This window comes from Furipterus horrens, unplaced genomic scaffold (genome assembly GCF_987537825.1).
Source record: "Furipterus horrens unplaced genomic scaffold, mFurHor1.1.pri manual_scaffold_3, whole genome shotgun sequence".
Taxonomy (NCBI): Eukaryota; Metazoa; Chordata; class Mammalia; order Chiroptera; family Furipteridae; genus Furipterus; species Furipterus horrens.
The window spans coordinates 84,737,610-84,762,059 of NW_028327173.1; the positions used below are offsets into that span (position 1 = coordinate 84,737,610).

Sequence of the window (24,450 nt, forward strand, 5' to 3'; positions counted from 1 at the left end):
CAGACAGGTAGGAGGGGTGGAGACAGAGAACTGGGGTGGAGAGGGCGCTGTGCAGTGGTGGCGGTGGCAACAAGGCAGTGGCTGCGGCTGGCCATCAGAAAGAGCAGTCACACATTATAAAAGGAGGAGGGACACCTGGGAAGCAGTCCCAGTCCCAGGCTAGACTGAGCAGCTCATGGTTCCAGCACTGGCAAAATAAAACCTCATTGCTTCTGGCTGAGAAAACCAGTGGAGGTTGAAGTGGCAGAAGAAACTGCCTGTCTCTCAGGAGAGTCCATTTAGAGGACCCCCATGATCCTAGAATGTCCACAAACCCAGCCACTTTGGGAACCATCACCAGGACAATAGCTAGAGGGGCTCCACTCACATAAATGAAGCAGGTGAAGTGACTGGAAAAAGAGTGAGGAGTGCTGAGCAAGCGGCATTGTTCTCTCTCAGACCCCTCCCCCACATACAGTACCACAAAGTGGTGAAACAGGTCACCCTGCACTGATGAATACCTAAGGCTCTTCCCCTTACAACATAACAGGAATGACAGCTCTACCTAAGACACAGAAGCAAACATAGGAGGCTGTCAAGTTGAGGAGACAGAGAAGTATGGCCCAAAGGAGAGAGCAGATCAAGTCTCCAGTGGGAGAACTAAGCGACAATAGCCAACCTAACAGATGTAGAATTCAAAACACTGGTGATAACAATGCTCACAAACTTGACAGACATGATTGAGTACAGAAAATGCATAAGGGAAGAAGTGAAGGCTATGCTAGGTGAAATGAAAAAAAATACACACAAAACGAATTGTGAATGGAAGGAAGCAGGGTTCAAATCAATAATTTGGAACAAAAGGAAGAAATAAACAGTCAACCAGTACAGAAGGAGGAAACAATAATTGAAAAATAAATCAGAAGAGGCTTAGAAACCTCTGGGACAACTTTAAACTTGCCAACATATGAACCATAGGGATGCCAGAAGGAGAAAAGAAAGAGCAAGAAATTGAAAGCTTAAATTAAAAAATGAAGGAAAACTTCCCAAATTTGGTGAAGGAAAGAGACACACAAGCCCAGGAAGCACAGAGAGTCCCAAACAAGCTAGACCCAAAGAGGACCACACCAAGACACATTATAATTAAAATGTCAAAGGTTCAACTAAAGAGAGAATCTGAAAAGCAACAAGAGAAAAGCAGAGTTACCCACAAAGCAGTTCCCAAAACACTGTCAGCTGACTTCTCAAAATAAACTTTGCAGGCAAGAAGGGACTAGCAAGAAGTATTCAAAGTGATGAAAAGCAGGGGCCTACAACCAAGATTACTCTATCCAGCAAAGCTATCCTTTAGAATGGAAGGGCAGATAAATTTTTTCCCAGACCAGGTAAAGCTAAAGGAGTTCACCATCATCAAGCCATTATTATATGAAATGTTAAAGGGACATATTAAAAAAAAGAAGATCAAAACTATGAACAGTGAAATGACAACAAACTCACAATGATCAATGAATGAATCTAAAAAAACAAAAACAAATTAAGCAAACAACTAGAACAGGAACAGAACTGTAGATACAGAGATCACATAGAGGGTTATCAGCTGGGAGGATGAAGGGGAAGAAATGGGGAAATGGTACAGGGATCAAAAAGCATATCTGTAACTGGTAGCAACAAAATAGGGGTATATTAAGAATAGTATAGAAAAAGGTGAAGCCGAAGAACTTATATGCAAGACCCATGGACCTGAACTAAGGAGGGAGGGATCGCTGGAGGGAAGGGTGGGGTACCAGGCAGAAGAGGGCAAAGGAAAAACAATTAAGACAACTGTAATAGCATAATTAATAAAATATACTTTAAAATGTAATGTTAAAAAAGGAAAAGTTAAGAAGAGCATTGATGTTATATTTTGACTGGAACATGCATCAAGAAGGAAGTATTAACTACCTTAACAGTTTTCTAACAAAATAAATGATTATATTCCATAATTCTTGTTAAGCCCCATCATTGAAAATTTGTATTAGAGACAAACTATTTAAAAAAGTGTTATACTGCTCATGTAAAAGAAAAATCATATTTGTATTATGAAATAAAGAGAAATAAGATACCTATGCTGATCAGTTAATTATCATTCTGAGAGAAATAATTATCACTGCAGCCTGAAGTTTAGGGATTGAAAATAAGTTACTTGCTTGAGTGCCATTCATGCTAATTTACAACAAATGTTCATAAAACAGACACTAATATTTGAACACTAGAAAAATGACTTTGGTTCTTGAACTACTTCCAACATTTCTGATGGTGACTTTGCAGTGAATTCATACAAGAAGATACTGAAATTGTTTCACATATGCTTTTTACCTGTTTTGCTAAAAACTTATCAAAGAGATTTGCTATAGCATTGCACTCTACCTCCCATTCATGACAGGACAGCAGAATAAAAGTCAAATGTAGTCTCCCCAGCTCTACAAGTTACATTATTTATGTGGTTTATGGTGGAGAATAGTGCTCCTTGGGAAAAGACAACTTTGGAAAAACAATTCAAAATTATTTTCTTATATTTTGGTCATGTAACTATTTCAAAATAAAATGTCACAGACTTTGGTAATGTTTCTTATTTAGCTGTGTATTTCAAATGTTAGCAAAATATTTGAAAACAACATAAAGCACTAAAGTCAATAATATGAAAAGTGTATGTATAATGAAATGAATCTTTAAAATTCAAGAGTACAAGAAAATCATACGGCACATCACAGCATTATGAAAATTTCAAGGAGGCATCCAAGTATATCACAATATTTAGTATTCACTTAAATGTAGGAATTCTGCAAGTTAAGAAAATTTTATCTGTAGAAACTAGAAAAATCTCAGTGCTGAAATTCTGAGCATTACTTTTAAATTAGAAGTCATATATATTTAAAAGACGACTATGGAATAAGAATATGCTTATTATACTGCTTTCAAATTCTAGGCCATAAATGTATAATATAAAGGCATGACACAAAGTAGAAACATTAATTTTGAGAAATCTGACAGATAATAGACCTCAGTTTCAACAACTGTACTGATAAAGCAATGCAATGTCTACAATAGAAGTTTTCAGAATTCTCTTCAAAATCTATCTTGGAATATTTTTATTTTTTGAGAATCTTGTTACTTAATCTGTGGGAAAGTGTAAATGTAAGTTAAAGCATGTATGGGAACGATCAGATCCATCATAGCCTGCTGGTGCTGAGGCACATCCTAGAGATCATAATTTAGACTGTGATACATGGGCTGGGATGGCAAGGTGGTGTCTTTCCCGAAATCATAGACATGAATGAGGGACTGGCTAATAGCTGGTTTCCAAACTCCTCAGAATACTTCCCCATGCACTCTCCTTCTGTCTTTTTTTCATCTTTTTAAAAAATAGTATTTATTATTTTAAAATTAATTTTATTTTTGTTAGTTTACATTTGATATTATTTTAAATTAGTTTCATGTGTACAGCATAGTGATTAGAAAGTCGTATACTTTTCCAAGGGTTTCCCCTGATATTTTCAGTATCCACCTGGCACCATAGTGATTATAATATTGACAGTATTCTCCATGCTTTACTTTATATCCTCATGACTATTTTGTAATGACCAATTTGCACTTCTTAATCCCTTCACCTTTTTCACCCAGTCCTCAATCCTGCTCTCTTCTGACAATATCAGTCTGCTCTCTGTATCTTAGTTTTGTTTATTTTGCTCTTTAAATTCCACATATAAGTGAAATCATATGGTGTTTGTCTTTCTGTCTGACTTATTTCAGTTTGCATATTACCCCTTAGTTCAGTGATTTTCAACCAGTGTGTCCTAAGAATTTCTAAAGGTTTGTGGGGGGAGAGGGGAGCGGGGCAAAGGGAGCATCCAGTCCTGATGTGAGATGCTGCTGTGAGCGGCAGGAGAGGAGGCAGTGGTGCCCAGAAGGTGAGCAGGAAGGAAGCACTTAGCCAGGACCATGGAGGGGCACAGCGGCTGCTGCAAGATCTTGGTGGTCGGGGACGTGCCCTGCAGCAAGGCGCTGCAGCCGTTTGCCAAGAATGCCTACCCTGCGAGTTATGTGCCCACCATGTTTCGAGAACTTCACCATGAACTTTGAAATAGACAAGCAGAGTCTTGACCTCAACATGTGGGACACTTCAGGTTCCTCTTACTATGATAAAGTGCGGCCCCTGTCCTGTCCTGATTCAGACACTGTGTTCATCTACTTCCACACTGGCCAACAAGAAACACTGGACAGTATCCTCAAGAAGTTGCAAAGGAGGACCCAGAAGTTTTGTCCCAATGCCAAGGTTGTGCTGGTTGGCTGTAAACTGGACATGTGAATGACCTGGCCACATTGAGGGAGCTGTCCAAGCAGCAGCTTATCCCTGATACACAGGAGCAGTGCACTGTGCTGGCCAAGCAGGTGGGGGCATGTCATATGTGAGTGCTCCTCCCTGTCCTCTGAGCGCAGCAGCGTCAGGGATGCCTTCCACGTGGCACAGTGGCCTCCCTTGGCCATCGCCATCAGCAGCTGTGCTGTTCTGACTCACACCAGGAACTGCAACGATCCGCTGAGCTAGCAGGACAGTCAGATTGGGGGAACAGGAAAGAAGGTGAGAGACACAAGTTGTCAGCCAAGAGTTGCAACCTCATGTGAGGAAATTGAGAAGGGCAGTGTCAGAAGGGTGGTGAAGGTTGAAATTGTTCCCCTGCCTGCACTCTGGCTTCCTGACCTTCTGACTCTAGCTAACACTTCAGGGCAGGCTGAGTGAGCAATTTTCCTAGGCAAAGGACCCAGAGGCAGCGGGTGCCACCATACCTCACATCCTCAGCGCCTGCCTCTGTTACCGGCGGAGACCCCAGTCAGCGGGCTCCCGCCTGCCTTGATTTTTGTCTTGCTAGCAAGAGACAAACACTTTTAATACAAATGAGATGTTCATTTATGAAACACGAGCAAAAAGCTACAAGTGGGCCCTCCGCTAATCTGAGCGGTTCAGGGGTTATATACCTTAGCTTCTAGGTACCCCTCCACCTCCCCCTTCTAGACCTTGGACATAATAGTATTACTTAGTAAAGGCTTTCTGTCTAGTTAGTGAAGTTGTTACAGAGGCTCCCTTTCCTAACAATCTCAAGGACTCCCCTCCCCCTGTGCTATCTCTGCTTGTGACGTTGGAAACACCTGGCAATCTTGTCGAACTGGGTTCAGGACTGCGGAGTTAATTGGTGACACGTCTCCCTTTTGTTTCTAGCCTCCTGTTTCCTTTGTTAGGCTGTAATGGTGGGGGCCCTACTTTATTTACCCTCTGGCAGCTCATCCCAAGTTCCTACCTAATGTTTCCACAAGACTTTGAGGGAGCTAGTAGGGCAGGCATCTGGGCCAGAAGCTGGGATGGGGCAGGGTAGTTGGGGAAGCTGGCATCAAGCCGTGTGACCTTGGCTGAGTCAGAGTGAGTGGAAGGTACCTTCCCTCTCAGCTCCCAGTCCCCATATCCTGGCCCTGGCTTCCTTCCCTAAGGAAAGTATCCATTCCATGACCTTCCCTTTTCCTCTCCTCTCACTTATACAGATGTTCTCACTCATCTTGACCTCCAGGCAACATGCACTAAATTAAAAAGTTGAGAACCCCTCTCCTCATATACCCACCAGTTCTTGCTCCTCCCTTTTTCCCCACCTGTCTGCAATAAAGCCCATGTCTATGGGAACAAAAGTTATTTTTTAAACATGTAACACCTGACTATTTAGTAGGGGGAATGGCCTCTTTTCCCTTAGATTGTCAAATTAAAAAATGACAACAGACAACACAATAATACTCATTCAGTGTGAATGAATCAAAATTACACCAAGTTTTTGTCAGACTGGCAAAAAATATAATTTTTGGTGTACTGCAGAATTTTAGTAATTAGTTTGTGTGCTATGCAATGAAAACTAATTACTGGCTGAAAATCGTTGCTCTAGATAAATCCACACTCTCAAAAATGGTTAAGATTTCATTTTTAATGCTCGAGTAATATTCCATTATATATATGTACTATAATACTTTTATCCACTCATCTATTAATGGACACTTAGGTTGCTTCCATATCTTGGCTATAGCAAATAATGCTGCAATGAACATAGGGATGCATATATTCTTATGGATTAGTGTTTTGGGTTTCTTTTTGACTATATTCCCAGAAGTGGAATTGCTGGGTCCCATGCTCTTGTTTCACCAACTTCCTATTCCTGAAATTTCCATGAAGCATGCTTTTAAAAATATGAGTACATTGATTTAATGATGTGCTAAATATTCAAATTCCAACATTAAAATATTTTCCCACAAACCTAGCACTATAATGCTTAGGTAATAATGCAAAATCCCTGCAGTGGTAATTGTGGGTTCCCTGCCCAATTTTTCTGAATGAGTAAGGATATTTAAGCCTCTTGAGACAGGAAGGATCATTACTAGTCATTTAAGTAATTTAGAAGTTTTGTAACTTATTGTACATTTATCAGAAATCATCATACCAATAATTAGGAACTTTGTCCATTTCAGGCTATATGCTATAAATACTTAAGTATTAAAATACCAAATCTTCTAATAAGTTAATAGTTACTGAATTACTCATCACAAATAAGAAAAATAGGTCTCTCAGCTGTCTGGATTTTGGTGAGTTTCACATGGTGGTAACACTATGAATGCCCTCTCTCTCCCCATTTCTCAAAAACAAGGGTGGAGGTGAGTGTGGAAAGAATGTAGCCTAGGACTATTTTCTGGATGCAGATGACTGATGCCTAGATGATAATAAAGAAGCCACAACCACAGCAATGTAAAGTCAGTAAACAATATTTTACTGAAACATTTCATAACAGAAAACCTGTCTGAAGTGTAAAGTTACTGTCTTACACAGAAGGACAGACCCACTTTCAAAGACTAATATGAATACAATAAATATGGAGTTTACGTACTAATTTATACACAGACACTCTGCCCCACAGCCATAAAAATTTATACTTAACAGTGCAACATATAATTTAATCAGTTGATTTATTTGACAAGTTTTTCTTACTAAACACAAATAACTACCTGGTTTTCATATATATAATATATATTTTATATATATAGATATTAAACAATCTGTACAGTTTCTAAACATAAAACTCCTAAAAGGCACAATTGTCTATACAACATGTACAAAAATGGCTGGAGCTGACACAAAACAACAATTATTGGTCAAAAATTCATGATTGCACAAAGATTAGTCATGAGTTTATGTCAGAAAAATGTGCTTTAAGGGAAGGAAAGTTTTCAAAGAAACCTTTAAGTGTTATATAAAAAACAAATCAAAAAAACAAAAACAAAGCCCCAACAGAAAAAGCCACTAGGTTGCTATCACAAGCCTGTCTTCGTCATCGTCACTGCTCACGTCACTGAATTGTGCAGCGGCCTGCCTGCGGGGCAGGACCTTGGGCCTGGGCACCTGTCTGTCTGGAGAGAAAGCCGGCTGACCTGACAGCTCTGGGAAATCTTTAGAATGTGCCTTCAGCAGAGACTCTGACCTGGATGCTGGTTTGCTCTGAACTGAAGGGAGTTCATGCTTGGGCTTCACATGATTGACTGAGGCAGCCTTCCCTGTGTCCATTTTACTAGAGCCATCAAGCCGTGCATGGTCTCTTGTAGAGGCAGGTGGATCTATCACGTTTTTTGCATTTTCCCGCTGGACTTGAGGTGACCCCTGAGGAGACGTGGTCCTGCTGTCCTGATTCCCACTGGCTACAGAAGTTGGCTTGGGGTGCGCCTCACGTGCTCCGTTTTGGGAAGCTGGTGTTTCGGGAGCTCCCGGTGCATCCATGGTTACTTGACTAACTGAGGGAATTAAAGTAGGCAATGCGATGTTCAAGATCTGGAGGCCGGGGATGTGTGCCTGAGGGGTGCTACTGCCCTGTGATGGAGGGTTTGCAGTCAACACCTGCAGTCCGACAGCATTGAGAGCCAGCCCTGGTGGATGTACCTGTGGGGCAACGTTTGTGTTGGCGAGGCCTAAGATATTGACGGTTTCCATGCTCAGGGACGGAAGTGACTGCAAGCCTGGTGCGCTGAGGTTCTGAAGGCCCGGCACATGGATTTGGCCAATGGGAATACATGGCACAACACTGCTTAATTCAGCCACTCCCGCAGGATTTGTAGTGCCAGAGACTTCTGTGATCGTATCTCCAGGAGTGCCCACAGTTCTGTGAATTACATTTACAGCAGGAATCGTAAGTTGCATTGGCCCAGCCTGAATGGGTACAAATGTAGAATATGTGAGGCCAGCAGGTACCACATGGATTCCCCCAACTGGAACCATATTATAAGGTGTCCTTGATTGTTGTTGGGAATGCAGAGGAAGGTGACTAAACAAATGAGTCTGGGGAGAAGGCAGGCCTGGAATCGGCGGGAGAGTGATCTGTTGCTTCTGCGCCTGTGTGTCAGGCTGTGGTGAGGCCACTGAGGAAATCGTTGTTGTTGTGTGAGGACTGCGCTCAGCTGCAGGAGGAAGTCTCATGAAAGATGTGTCCTAAAAGACAAGAGAGAAGAATCCTTTCGGGTCAGAGCTTTCTTAGTCATTGAGCTAACATGCTATTCTTCCTTGTGGGGTAAAAGAAGGCATATTTTATTTTGTGAAAGTATGAGTTGGCTAAAAATTCTATTTTGATTAAAAAAATAAATTTCCAATAGAAAAACTGTATTGTACTTTTACTCTTTTATTTCCTAGTACAAATAACAGCAGCACATTTTTGTGTAGTACTTTGCATTTCTCAAATTTCCTGGATATTATCTCATTTATACTGAAATTAACTCTGGGATGTGGCCATAATTATATTCAGCTTTTGTTGTTGTTTTTATTGCTGGCACCACACTATTTTAAAGATCAGGAATCATTGAGAAATTGAGATATTAGTTGGCAATAAGTATCAACTCAGAAAAAAATAAACTGGAAAATCATTCATTTATGAAATAAAGAGTTGTCATTAATAAAAGGTCTGAAATTGTTCATATGTTCAGTTTTTCATCCATTTATAAGTTTATGAAATGTCTACTGAAAACCAGATTTCTAGGCACTGGCAGGTGTGTGAGAGATTTTGGGACAGAGAAGCTTAAAGTATAGGCAGCCAATATGAAAGTAATGAAATGTTATTAGTAATAAGTCCTGACTATCCTTTTGTCTACCCAAGATTATCATTTAAATATTAGCTTTTTCTTGATATCTGTATTATAGAGCTATGCTAATTTACAAAATACTTCAATCTAAATATTAATATAGTTTAATTTAAATGTTAGTATGATTTAATTATATTAATTTAGGGTAGTCTGAAGAAATCCAAGCTTTCATTGTCTTTTTATTTTTCTCCAGTGTTACCTAGTAAGCTGAAATCTGCCACATTAAGAATTAAATCCTAGTGTAATTGTCAATACATACTAGAGGACAGAGAACTGTCAATGACAGAACAATGTATTCCTCACAGAATTAAATATTCCTCACCAGTCACCAGGCATAAAAGCACGGAATCCTTCACAATGCCCTAAGGGTGACTTTCTGAGGTCTATGTCTGGCCTTAAGCTAGTGCTTGGGCTGGAAGTTTTCCCAACCTGTCAGAGCAATTTGATCATTCAGGCAAAGTGAACTTCTTGATACGTTTTTTGGATCACAAGAAACCAGTAGCTGGTTTGCCAACAGAGACAAAGTGCAAACTATTTGGATAATCTAGTGCAAATCCATCATATTAATCAATGCCAGTGGAAAAACAACTTGGAGTAGGCATGGGATAAATGAGTCCAAGATTCATGTTCTCAATAGTCATATACATATTTTTCATTTCATGATGAAAAATAAAAAAAGCAAATAATAAACGAGTATATGTTAAAAGATACATTTGGTTCTTTCAGATTTATAATACAATACCTAACAAGAATCTGAAGGAAATAAATATCCTTTGCCCTTAAAAAAAACAAAGCAAAAAACCTTAAACAAACTGATTTAGCCATAAATAAATAAATAAAGTGCATTATTTTCTTAAGCCATTAGGCTCCCCATATTTAATAGGTTAAACAAAAGGACAACAACAAACCATTTACCTGTGTTAAAGCAATAGCCTTTCCTGCCACAGAAGTTCTCAGAATTTCTTCTGATTCAGGGTAGTCTACAGACATTTGATGACAAGGAGACCTGCATACAGTTTCAGGTGACCTAGTAGAATCTACAGGAACAGTTGTCTCAGCTTCGTCTTTTGCAGCATGCTGCCGGGTCCTCACCGGGGACTCTGCCTTCTGACTGCAGTCTGACTGCACTGTGCTAAGTACGGTCATCTTGGTGGGCAACGCTCTAGGCAGAATGTCCATTGGGTCTGTGTGTACCCCGGAAAAGCAATCAGTAATTCTGATGTCCTCGTCAGCACTTGCAGAGTCCTGAAGGCTACTTCTAGAAGGAAGGTGTTGAGGGCTGGCTGTAACGGAGGGAGCTGCCGACAGAACTGATTCAGCCTGGCTGTCTTCATCATCATCTTCGTTTTCATTATCGTCCTCCTCTGGGCCATCAGATTCTTCAGGATCGTACCCCGGCCGCTCAAAACTGAATCTTTGTCTATCATCTAATAAAAACAACCAAGAGGGTATGTTATACAATGTTTTGCCACTGAACAAATGCAATCTTTTAAAAAAAATAATTTATTTATTTATTTTTTATTTTTAGAGAGAGGGGAAAGGAGAAAGAGAGGGAGAGAAACATCACTGTGTGGTTGCCTCTCACTCGCGCCCCAAACTGGGGACCTGACATGCAACCTAGTCATGTGCCCCGACTGAGAATCGAACCAGCAACACTTGGCTCTCAGGCCAACGCTCAATCCACTGAGCCACAGCACCCAGGGCGACAAATGCAATCTTTTGTGTTTTTTTTTAAAGCTTAGCGATATTGTGAGGAATATAAAAGATAAGGACTCCACCCACAGAAAGCCTACAATTTAGTGGAAGAGAATGACATGGGGAAGAACGAGTCAATCAGTCCAGCAGGAATCACAGAAGTGAGGCACTGACAGAGGGAGAGAGGGCCAGGGGAGACTTTGTTGTGGATGCAGAATATGGAATGAGCCACGAAAGAATAGACAGGCAGAGGGTGGACATAAAAAAATAAGAAATAAAAGCCTCAAATGTTATACTCGTAAAATCTGTCCAAGAAGATAGAACTATATTAAAAAGTTTAACAGATTTCAATGTAATTATTTTCATGAGTTCTTTTTCTGTATCTACTTCTTTGTATTTCCCTTTCATTGAACAAATTTTTTTTAAAACCTAGTGACATTTCATATTTATAAGCAAAATAATTTTCCTTAACATTTGAACAGTATTTTAGACATGTCTGCACTGTCCTCTGAGTAGCAGCAGTCTCTTATATTTAAGTCTTCTTCTACTTTGTTTCTTTTCACTCAGGTGCTAAATTTTCCCATCTTCTTCTTCTTCTTATTTGCTGTGATGATTTAACCCACTCCCTCAAAGGACAGGGAACATTAACTAACTCATTTATATCAGCTTCAAATCTCATGTGAGACTGTGTCTATCAAGAAATATTCAAGATGGTCCAGGGAAGTCTCAAACTTCTCATAAGCTCATAAACTTTACCTACTCAACATCTTGCAAAATTAGAGGCTCTTTCCCTTAGAAAATAAACTTTAAAAAGTTAAACTGGGAAAGAATGCAAAACATCTACCACATTTCTTTCTCACTAAGATGTAGTGAAGAAGATGTCAGACCATGTTCAGCTTAGCTCTGATACCTCCTGCGTTTACATGTATGTTTTTGATGAGAAGAAAATGTAAGTAAGAGAAATAGGCAGTCGGTTTATTTCCTGGCTTTCTCAATGGTCTGCGTATTAATTTATCTTACCACTTTTTCTATATTACAAAGATAAGTTCTTCTAGAAGAGTTTCAGAGGACCGACACCAACATTGCAGGTATTTATTTCTAGAATGGAACATTCTAGAATTTTATGTTGATTATTTTTCATGTTGCCTACCTCAAGCATGTGTTATAATTAAAATATTCAAAGATAAAATACATACATTTAGGTTCCTTTAATATGTGATTTCATAAGCTTTTTGTTTTAAGGGTTCTACTGTTTTGTTGTAAAATAATAAATAAATAGTACCGATTAATTGAGTCCTACCAGGTGCGTATGCTGGAAATGGGTGATTTCTGGGTAAAAGTTCTGACTCCTGCCTCAATAATAGCTTTCCTATACTCTGTTTTATGTTTGAAATTCTAAAATTAGAAAATTCAATCCCAATTTGTTTTGAATTTGCCGCATTAGTGCCAAATCAGATATATTTTTAGTGACTTTTTATTTTAAAGGGGAAAGTAGGAGATAAAATCAAACTGGATAACTGGTAGAACAGGGAAATCAAGAAGGGGCTGACTTCATTAAAGACCAGCCCGCTAAAAGCCTGCCAAATCCATTGTAACAATAATCCATTAACCCAAACTCTAAGCAGAGACAGTGCCTGTAGGAAGAGGGAAGGCACAGCTTATGTCATCGGGGTAGGCACAACAGGAAACTGGGTGACAGGAGCCTGCTAATTAGCTGAAAGACTGGTTACAGCAAAGTGCGGGCTGGCAGGACTGTACGTATATCCTCTGGGGCTACACTCTCTTGCAGGCTCTATGCTATGAAACCCACCCAAGCGCCCACAGAAGGGAGCACTAAGTGTCCACTGTGGTCCAGAGCTGGGAGAAGAGGAGTAGCAGCCACACAGGAGGGTCAAGGAATTCCACCTGGATTCGTAACCTCTCTCTGCACTACATAAGAAAAACCTTATCCTGCATGAGGAAAACTAATGCACATGGTTGTTCTTAGGACATAGGTGGAAACTCACTATAGGGTGGAAAGGAAAACGAACTGAAGAAAAAATACAACCCTACTCCTTGAGGAAGAACAGATTACCAACTGAGTCCACCACAACAGCTGGCGGAGAGGAGAATGAGAGCCACAGCCCAGAAACTGAAGAACGTGGTACATGTAAGACTGAGGCTGGATCAGAACAGCAACGGCATACAATCTCCCCACCCCCCCACTGCCAAGCTAAAGAGCTTTAAGTGACTGGTAACAAAATACTGCTAGGAGAGAGGCAACAGAACAAGAATGTGTAGAGGACCTTCTGTGAGGCACTATACAGAGGGAAGAACTAAAACTGGAACTGAACAGGCATTGGTCTTGTAATTCACCCTCCACTGCAAACACAAGGTATCTCTTCAGGAATTGGAAGCCTCTGGTGCACTAAGGGTAACCATAGCAACAGGAAATCTCTCAAGCCCAGTCCAACTCCTAACTAGAAAAAAACTCCCACACTATAAAGGCCCATTACCAGGCATAAAAACTATTTACATTAGTCTGTACTACCTTGTGAAGATGTCAAGCTTTCAAAAAGATTTACAATGGATAATACAGCGAGAAAAAAAAAAAAAAAAACACAGAAGAGAAAAAGCAGTCAGAATCAGTCAATATGACAAAGATGTTACAACTGTCAGAGAATTTAAAATAATTATGATTAGTATATTAAAAGCATTAATGGGAAAGGCGGACAATATACAATATCAAATGGGAACTTCAGATGAGATGGAAATTACAAAAAAGAATAAAATGAAATGTTACAAATGGAAAACACAGTAACCAGAAAACTGTCAAACCCAGAATTCTATCCCATTGAAAATTATTTTCCAAGATGAAAGGAAATACAGACATTCTTCTAGAAAAACATACTCAGGGAATTGATTCACTGCCAACAGACCTACATGACAATAAATGTTCAAGAAAGCTCTTTAGGCAGAGAAAATATGGTAGCAAATGGAAACTTGGGTCTACACACACACACAAATGAAGAGCATCAGAAATAGAATAAATCAAGGTAAAATTGTTTTTTAAAAATTTAAAATGCTTGCTCTAAAAGCTAAATGAATTTCCATAGCAAAATAGTAACAATATACTGTGTTTATAGCATATATGCAAATTTAAAAGATAATAAAACAGCACAGTTGATAAAAATAAATTGTGAACATACCCTTATAAAGTCTTTACACTACATGTAAAACAATGTAGTATTACTTGAAAGCAGGCCACTAAAACTTTTAAAAGGAATAAATAACAAGTCAATATAGAAGATAAAATAGAATAAAAAATGCTCAATTAAGGCATAAAAAGAAAACAATAAAAAATAGCTGACAGATAAAATGGTAGGTTCTAATCCAACTACATGAACATTAAAAGGAATGGTCTAACAGTGATTTTCAACCAGTGTGCTGCAACAATTTTTAAAACATGCAATACCTGATTCTTTAGTCAGGGACACTGACCTCTTTTCATTTAGACTGTCAAATTAAAATAAAAATAAATTTAAGAAAAAACAATAGCCAATAAAACAATAGCCATCCAGTGTGAATGGGTCAAAATTATGCCTACTTTTTGTCAGATTGGCAAAAATACATTTTTTTGTCGTGCCACAGATTTTTAGTGTGCCATGAGATAAAAAAGGTTGAAAATAGCTGGTCTAACACATGAATTAAAAGAGAGAGACTGTGAGAACAGATAAAAAAAGCAAGTCCCATATATAAAATGTGTACAAGAAATCCACTTCAAATAAAAAAATATAAATAGGTTGAAAGTAAAGTTCGGAGAAAGATACACCTTAAATCATTAACTAAAATATAGCTGCGCAAAAGAAAACCGATATTAATATCAGACAAAGTAGACTTCAGAACAAGGGATATTATCATGAATAGGGATATTATATTATTAATGATAAAGCGATTAACTGTATGAAAATGTAATAATTCCAAATGTGTAGCAACTAACCAGAGCTCAAAATAAATGAGGTTAAAACTGAAAAAAAAGTAATAAATACACAATCACAGCTGAAGACTTCAACAATGCACTCTAAGTAATTGATGTAAGAGAGCATTTCTCCTCACTTTGATCTACAGATAAAATCCCATCAAAAAATCTCACGAGCATTTTGCACATATTCACAACCTAATTCTAAAATTTCTATGGAAAAGAAACTAAAATAGCTGAAACAATTCTGAAGAAGGAGAAAAGTTGAAGGACTCACACTGAAGACAGTACAGTATTGGAAGATAGTCATATAGGTGCAATAGATCAGAAGACAAGAGTTCAGAGATTAAAAACCACACAGATATGGGAGCTAAATTTTGACAAAGCAAATTCCATGAAGAGATAATAATCCTTCCAGCAAATAGTGAGTGATAAAACCAATGGACACCCAAATACCAAAAAATGAACACTGATACATACCTTACATCTAATGCAATAACTCAAATAGATTATAGGCCTAAATGTAATATTGGGTTGGCCAAAAAGTCCATTTAGTTTTTTCTGTAAAATAAAAGACACGTTTCTCATTTTCACCAATAACTTTATTGATTTGGATATTTTGAGTATGTCAGCTATCTTCCATGTGGTACAACACTGATTGCTTTCAATTAATGTCTTGATTTGATGGCTATCAACATTAAATGGTCTACCCAACTGTGTAGCACTGTCTAGCAAGACATCTATAGCACAAAATTTCACAAATCCCTTTTGATACATTCTATCAGTCACAGCACCTTCTCGATACACTGTACAAATCTTATTTTGTGTTTCAGTTGTGTTTTTACCTTTCTTGAAATAATAAAGCATAATATGCCAAAAATGGTGCACATTATCTTCTATTTTCAATATTAAAATGGCTACACAAAAATTCACCAATTCTGATAAGCTTCTTAAAAAAAATGCATGCTGATATAACTGTCACAATACAATCCAACAAAATTGTTTTGAATGAAGTTAAAGACAACAATACTAGAGCCATGTTACAGAGAAAAACAAATGAAATTTTTGGCCAACCTAATATATAAAACTATACAACTTGTTAAAAACGGTAGAAATCTGTGTGACCTTGGATTAAACAAATTATTCTTACATATGACACCAAAAGCACAATCAATTCAAGAAAAAATTGATAAACTGGGCTTTATTAATATTAAAAAAATTTGCTCTCAGGAAAACACTGCAAAAGACAATAAGACAAGCAAAAGACCGGGGACAAACATGTGCAAATCACAATTCTGACAAAGGGATTATATCCATAATATATGAAAAAAATTATCAAAATTCAACAGTAAGAAAATAACCTTCTTTCAAAGATGGGCAAAATTTCTGAATAGAGACTTCACCAAAGCAGCCTCATGAAAGGAAAACAGCATAATAGATGCTCAGCATCATCAGTCAAGAGGGAAATGAAATTAAAACCACAACGAATTACCACTACATATCTATCAAAATGTTTTTTTTTAATGTACTGGTAAGGCTGAAGAACAATTAGACTCTCATACATTGCTGATGGGAATGTAGATGGTATAGCCACTTTGGAAAACAGTTTCACAGTTTCTTACAAAACTAAATGTGCAGCAACCATATAACCCAGAGATTCCACTCATAGTATCAAGACCTAGAGAAACAGAAACTTACACTGCCGAAGATTGGAAACCACCCGATGTCTTTAAACTGGTCAGTGGGTAGCAGATGATGGCACATCTATACAATGGCATGCTTCTCAGCAACAGAAAGGAATGAATTACTGACTTGCACAACAACATGAATGAATCTTACATGCATTTTGCTAAGAAGCCAGACACCCAAAGCTACTTGTTGTATGACTCCTTTTATATGACAGTCTGGGAAAGGCAAAACTATAAGGAGATCAGTGGTTGCTAGGGGTTGTTAGGTGGGGGAGCAGTTTCCTATAAAGGAGTGGCAGCGAAATTTTGGGGGGCAAAGGAACTGTTCTGCATGGAAATGTCAAAAACTACAAAACTATACACCACAAAGAGAATGTTACTGTATGTAAATAATAAAAACATAATCAATGAGGCTGTGGAGGGAAACTAAGATGAAAAGCAAGCTGAGAAAGATGACTCTAACAGAAGTACAGATGACCCATATAATCACACTGAAGGGATGTAAAAGAAGACCCTGACCTAGGTGTCCTTAGCAAAAGGGTTCTGACTAGATACTGTGAAGACGAAAGACAAAAACAACTACACACAAACACTGTACTATAATTATAAATGTTTTCACAGGTGGGTTAGGATTTCTGAAACTAGTTTATTGACATAATAGAGTTGAAAAAGTATGTGAACCATTGTAGATGAGAATCAGGTTTCTCATCGTAGGTGAAAGAAAAAGAAGGACACAGAGGCGGCTAGAATAAACACTGTGTTGCTGAGCAGAACTGCAACAGTCAGTATGGACTTATGTCCTCATTTATATAGAGCAGTTTAAAAAAATGGGGCCATGTTTAAATAGAACAGGAACAGATCTCAAAGAACTCCCAATGGCCAATGAGAACATGAGCTATGCAATAAGTAATTACAGTACTGAAGTATAACCCAAAGGATAAAATACACAGGCTTGAGTCTATATTGATATAAAAGGATAAATGGATGAATGCACAAATGGAGAGATGATACTTTTCCTTACAGAAAATTCCAGTTAATAATTTAGACCACCACAGTAAAAGTTACCACAGGCAAGATCCATCAATGTATAAGCAGGATATCTGCATAGTCTCAAAGTTTCTCCTAAAAATATTTAATATTTATAAAAGCAACAAAAGTAAATTTACAACAGAGTCCTGGCAGACATCACCTTAGTCACATGACCAGTAATATGTATTGACCTAACATATCCCCTGATATGTGCTAAGAAAGCACAGCACCCTATCACACTTTCCTAATGATGCACAATCTCAATGCAATCATGAGCATATATCAAAAAACCCAAACTGAGAAACATTTCGCAAAATAACTGAGAGTACTCTCTCTGAAAGTGTTAAGGTCATGAAGGGCAAGAAAGATGAAGGAACACAGCGGAGGAGCCTAAGTAAAGAACCATGACAACTAAGTGCAACACAGGATCCTGGAATGAGATCCTGGGACAGAAAAAAGATATCTGTGGAAAAACTGGGGAAATCCAAGTAAGTTCTGTACTTCAGTTAGGAAGCTGAGTTGAGGTTAACTTCTTAGTGTTGACAAATATTCAATGGTTATGTAAGAATGCTAATATAATGGAAAACTAGGCAAAGAGTGTAACAGGGATTCTCTGTGCTAGTTTTGCAACTTTTCTGTAAGACTGAAATAACCTTTTGAACAATACCATAAAAAACCTATTTGCCAGTGCGCCAGCGCCTATGTTTTACTCTACTGACACCAATAGGCTATCTCATTCAGATAAGCTTGCACAGTATCTACTTCCCTGCTGTTCTTAAACTGATGTAGTCTCCTTCTGATAAGCAATTTTTCTTTCCTGTTGTTTAATAGGAAACTATTAATTCTTGAAACCAATCCCAACATTTCCATTGGTAAATTTAAAAGCATAGAAAATTTCTCCAAAATGTACCCTAACAGATCTACATGTTTAACATTTTTACCACCTAAAACTGTTATCTTGTATCTATGTTTGCATTTTTTATTCAATGGCACATATGATGATCACATGGCTCTATTCCACCTCAAGCCATCTTTACTCTAAGAGGACCTGGCTTAGTAGTACATACAGACCCATACTATTTGATCATAACTAAAACATAATTAAGAACTTGACTTCTTCTCAATAATTAACAAAAATTAAAAACACAGTATATTGTTTTGAAGTGTAAAGACCACAGCTCAAGTGTCAGAGATAAGACTCAAAACCAGCTTTGCCTCTCTCCTCAATCTGTGCGAACTATTCCACAATCAAATATATTTTAAACTGTAGAATGATTTAAAAATAAGTCAATAATGAGTTAGTCAATAAGCAAGCTTATAAATATTCATGAGTTGAATGTTTATAGGTAGACATTAAAAGCTTCATATAATTAGTTGATTATGAATAGAACAACATATGAAATGCAATATCTGGACATGTGTGGCTCACTGGCCGCTCTTGTAGACAGTTTTATTGGAACATGCCCAGGCTCGTTAGTTTACATGTTGTCTATGGCAGCTTTCACACCACAACCAAAGTTTAGTGGTTACAACAGAGAACGTATGGCCCAAAGACCTAAAATATTTATAAACAGGTCCTTTACAGAAAAAGTTTGCCAACATCTATACTCGACTTCACGTTTAAACCTAACAACCACCCTCTGACAGAGTTGAAATCAAACTTAAAGAAGTTAAGAAACTTACATAGGACTGAAGGAATCAAAGCTAGAATTTAGAACCAGGTTTTTATACATTTAAGAAGTCCTGTCATTAATCCAATAAGATATACTGACTTTTCACTATTATATTACGATTGTTCTTTCCTTGGCTCATACAATATAGACTTTAACACTCCAAGAAGACAAAGCTGGGGCTTATCCTGTGTAACCCCCAGGGACTCTAGAGCAGACATAAGGGAGCCATATACTTGTTTAAAAAATTCATAAATAAATGGCCCTTTAAAGTTATATTTAATTTATGACCTCCTAGACACAATCCCCACTCATTAAAAATAAATTCTTCCAATACTCAATAAAATGTTACAGAAGTGCAGAATTCCTTTATTGTTTGTGGATTTAAATTCGTGAGGTGAAAAAAGAAGTATGTGATGCAGCGATATTGTTTTACAAAAGTAAATGTTTTGATAAACTTATGTAGAACAATTTCCAAAAAGTATTTCAAAATATCTATCTAAGATCAATAGCATGAACTGCAGCACCTCACCCTGCCCTCCCATCGCTGCCAAACAGTGACACCTGCTGGAAAAGTCGGATACACAGCGACAGCACCAGGAATCCCTTCAAGACAGGCTCCACTGAGAAGAGGTCACCAAACTCTGACCCCACCCCCACCCCCAACATTCTTTTGTTGTAGTTGGTCTGTTTTTGTTTTTCCCATGTCTAGAAATATTACTTTGAAATCCAGACAAAACAAAATCAACCTGAGGAAAATAATTTTTTAAAAGCATGCAACTGCTGCAGTAACGCTTTATTTTTTAAAGATGAAGACATCATTAAGAATAATGGATCAGAGTTTAATGTTTGCTTGCCTTAGAAAGTAAACCACAGGCTATCATATATGTGTCATTTGTTAACGATATTAATACTTTAACTATAACTCCTAAGGCCTATTATTGTTTCATACTGTGAATGGACATTTTTCTTGAAAGGAGTTCTCTCAGTTCGGCAATTGAGGGCACATATTAATATTCCTAGTATTGAAGTCCAGCATTCTGTTGACAAAAACATTCTTTGGATCAAGGCATGAAAAGCATACAGCCAGAAACATGATTTTTGAAACAAAAAGTGAAAAAGTACAAGTATTTGCTAATTCCCCAAGAAACAGGAAAAAATTCCTGAGACTATGTAATTTTGCATGGCAAGAATACAGAGCATGTGCAGCTGGGCTGGAAGCATTTCATAAGCACATACTATAATTACAGCTTGAGTTGCTAGTTTTAAACTAAATGGAAAGTTCTTTTAAATGCCAAATGTACAAACTTTAATGGATGGCTTAGAAAAATGTATAATTCCTTCCACTTAATTCAAAATAAACATTTCCCAACATCTCTAAATTTAAACCATTTGAAAATTAGAACAAAAACTCATCTGCTAGAGGAAAAAAATAAGTAGCCACAGAACCCTCTGTTGCTAAGGGTAGTAAAGAATTAAAAAGACAAAGGGTCTTTTGAGTCTTTGGTCCTTTGTCACACCATTTGTGCATTGGCCTTTAATAAGCGCTCTTCATCAGCCAGGAAACTTGAACATTATGCTGACGAATGGCATTCTGGGTATCCTGTGGTTGGCACAGTAGAGAATGAGTTTACGATCCTTAGAAAAACAAAAGATTGAAGATAATGCCAGGCAAAATTTAAAAGAAATAAATCTGGGGTAAACCTTTGGTGGAAAAAAAATAAGGCAGACATAGAGTTATAACTAAAAACAAATACAGCATAAAAACTGAGCCTTTGCCCACAAAGACATACGCTGACCAAGACATTACCAAATGGTAATGGTGTTCATAAAATAAATATTATGATGGAATACTTTGTAGCAATACTCTTTGGACTGTAGCGAGCAATTAATAAATTTTGTTGAACAGATGAAAGCTCAGAGATGAAATTTCTTGGTGATGATTATGTGTGCTACAGAAAAGATCAATTAAATGACCAAGGCCCAAAATTTGTCCTATAAGCCTAAAAACACTGTCCTTAGGTTTCTGGGTACTGTTCTGTAAAGTCAGGTAGGGACTAGATTAAGAATCCTGTCTCCCAAATAACACCTTGGTGATTTTGTTTGTTTTTTTCTTTGAAAAGGTTTATCCCATTTCCCAGATGTCTGAGATAAGCAAGATTCAAATATATGTAGCAGGTTCTTGTATATCCAGTTAGTTGGCTAAGCATGTGTGACTCATAAAAGTGTGGCAAATCTAACAGTTCTTATTAAGATACTATAGAATTCCACTATTAAAATTACTTCTACATTTTTAAATATGAAATGTGAAGTGTGTCTACCAAAACCACGTAGGAATTTTACTCAGTATCTAGTGAAGACAATGTCACAAATTTTCCTATTGTTTAAGACTTGATGTTTTACAATACTGGTTTTCTAAAAGATGAGTGGCTCCTAAATTTGGCTGCCTATTTTTCTTTAATCACTGTATTATTTAGTTGGCATCTGTAATCTACCAGCATAATTAAAGGATAAATTTCAACTGTTTACAAAAAACCTTGGTGATAAAAGAGAGTCTGTTGATAGCTTTTTTCTTAGTTATTTCAGACTTTTCCTTCTCACATAGCCAGACCACCTGTCCCTTAAGAAGTGCAGTTGTGGAGGCATAATGAAAGGCATTTGAAAAGCCACTGTAATCACTACCTTTCGGAATGCAAGTTGGAAAGCAAACTGTGATAACTGTTGTGGCACCTTAGCATTTTCCTGAATTTTTATGGTAGTAATGCAACAAATGGAATCCTACTGTGGTTTCTGGAAGCATACTGTGAAGAGGGCTTAATTTCAGATTTGTGTTAGGTTAAGAATATGAGAAATGACATCATGACCCCATGATGCCACAAGAGCATTTGATAAGTGTAACAGCAAGTTATGTTTCAAAAGGCACATTGAAGAATGCAATTTTATCACTTATTTTCATTTATTGGGCCAAGAAAATGGAGAATACACTGTCAGGCAGGAACTTCTATATGGACTGTGGATGCCATGTGGCAGCTAAGGTCTCAGAGGAACCTGAATGTTAAGATGGTGAGCTTTCCCCATGTGACCAGAAAGGAAGGAAACTCCACTGGGCAAAGAGGAGCAGGGACAAGAACCCAGCATATAAATCACTTGAAATGGACCAGCCTGTGAACCTCAGAACTTTGTTCTACTAGTATACACTTCAAAACTTAAAGCTGTAATACCTGAAAATATTTACTTTCCCTTCTAAGATTTTTAAAGTCAAGCTACTTCACCTATTACTTATATCTAAATAATTTGTATTTTTTTCCCCTTGGAAAATGAAATTGATAGTAAAATCAAACACTTCATAACATGCTGCTAATCTTCATAACATCTTTATGTAGTTGATAAAGACAATGTTTTAAAATATACAGAAATATTAACACAGAAAGAAATCAAGTCTATCTTTTATGACTGTCTATTCTATGAAGAAAACTCTATACCAGGGTGATGCTGGGCCAGTGTAGAAATTAATTCCAAAGTAAATAATGCCCCTAATTTAATAAATGAAGAGTGAGATTTCTAAATTAGTCACCATGATACATACATGCACAAGCTGGATGACACAAGGGAAAAATCATACCAGACTTTCCACCCGATTTGTAAACTCCATCTGGTGGAGAAAGAGGGATGTACTTTGTTTATAAAAACACCCTTCCATAAGATTTTTTTCTCTATGATGTTATTTATTATTGTTATTGCTGATGGAACTTAATGAAATCATGCTTCTTCTAGTCATTACTGTCTAGATTTCCACTACAAAATAAAACAGAAGCAGGGGAAAAATGCAAAAACTGCAGCAATAAAAATTCTAGGGTCACAAATTATCATTTGTTTCCTCATTTCAAGAACATTAGAGAAAATAATCTGGATTAAATATCAGAAACATATGGGCCTAAAAAATGCAATGGCTTTAAGTAATACCAAAAACTTAGACTTTCTTAGTAAAAGGAACACTGTATATTACTGAATGTTTACAAGATTACAAATACTAGAAAAATCATATCTAAGAGAAAATGGTTCTCAAGTGTCCAAACATCGAGAAAAGTATAAAGTGCCACAGCAGAGCCACTTTATCTGAGGATGAGTACAGGTGAAACGTGGAATGATGCTTCCCATGCAAAAACTCCCTCAGATAGGATGACCTGCTCACCAAACACCTCCCCAGGGCGCGCTCTGTTCCGGGTGCTCATCCTGTACCCTTCACACTTTAACACCGTTTCTCTTGCCAAATCCCCAGACTTTTGCTCACACAACTCCCTCAGTCCAAAACGCCTGCCTTCCCTTACCCTATCCTTTCATTGATACCTTTTGAAATAAAGCAATGTATGAATAAAACAGCTTCCTTTCCTTTCTTCTGGGATACACTCAGTGATCCTTCTGCAACCAGTTAGGCCATCACTGCTCCTCCCTGATCCCCACCGCTGGTGGTGAACCCTGCAAGTCTGAGCACACCCCAACCTCACAGCTGGGGCAAGGAGCTCCCAGGGCCAGTGACTGTGCACCTATTTAACAGTGTTGAGTCCTGAGTAGATGAATGAAGGAATCTAAAAGGGAATAAACTTTTCTTCTCTGGAACTACTTACAAATTTTTAAAAAGAACAGATTTTTATCAATCTGGAGAGATAATTACTGAGGATGCAAAAATAGAAGAGTCAGATAACAAATCATCTTCTAGTCTTCTGAACCACTGATCAAAAAATGAGAAATTTATACTAAACAAATGCCTTCACCACTTTAACTATATTGGCCTTGACCATATCATGTAAATGCTATTTATAGTTAAAGGCATTAAATATTATATTGTAGCTACCAGTTGATTTTAGTAAAGGAACTTAATGGATAACTAATACATCAATTTTTAAAAATAATCTTTAATTATTTCTTGACAGCTTACAGGTCACTTGTTCCCAGTCATCCATTTAATAAACAATTATTTACTAATATCTACTACCTGCTAGGCACAATCCAAAGGAGCTGGAGATAGAGCAGTAAACACAATGAAACCCTGTCCTCACCTCTGGTAGCACTCAGGGCTATAAGAAAATATAAAGCAAAATAGGGAGCCTAAGTAATGCTGGCACCAGCGGTACGAGACTGAGGTGCTTTTTTTTTTGGATAGGTTCAGGAAGTCCTCACTGTGAAGACATCTGAAGAGGATGATGGGGTAAGTCTCACCATACCTGGTAGAGGGCATTCCAAAAACGGG

At 37.6% G+C, this 24,450-nt stretch overlaps 1 protein-coding gene and 1 pseudogene across 1 annotated transcript in view; one reads left to right on the forward strand and one right to left on the reverse strand.

The window, feature by feature from the left end:
• Positions 1 to 3,957: 3,957 nt before the first annotated feature.
• Positions 3,958 to 4,641, forward strand: LOC150015426 (rho-related GTP-binding protein RhoN pseudogene; annotated as a pseudogene).
• A 2,150-nt stretch (positions 4,642 to 6,791) lies between these two features.
• The window catches only part of HIVEP1 (HIVEP zinc finger 1), a 157,388-nt gene continuing 139,729 nt past the window's right edge, over positions 6,792 to 24,450 (reverse strand). The window contains exons 7-8 of the mRNA XM_090269812.1: positions 10,078 to 10,589; positions 6,792 to 8,518 (exon numbers count right to left, since the gene is read on the reverse strand). Of these exons, the coding sequence (XP_090125938.1) occupies positions 7,343 to 8,518; positions 10,078 to 10,589 (1,688 nt within the window). The 3' untranslated portion in view covers positions 6,792 to 7,342. The remainder of the gene's footprint in view (positions 8,519 to 10,077; positions 10,590 to 24,450) is intronic.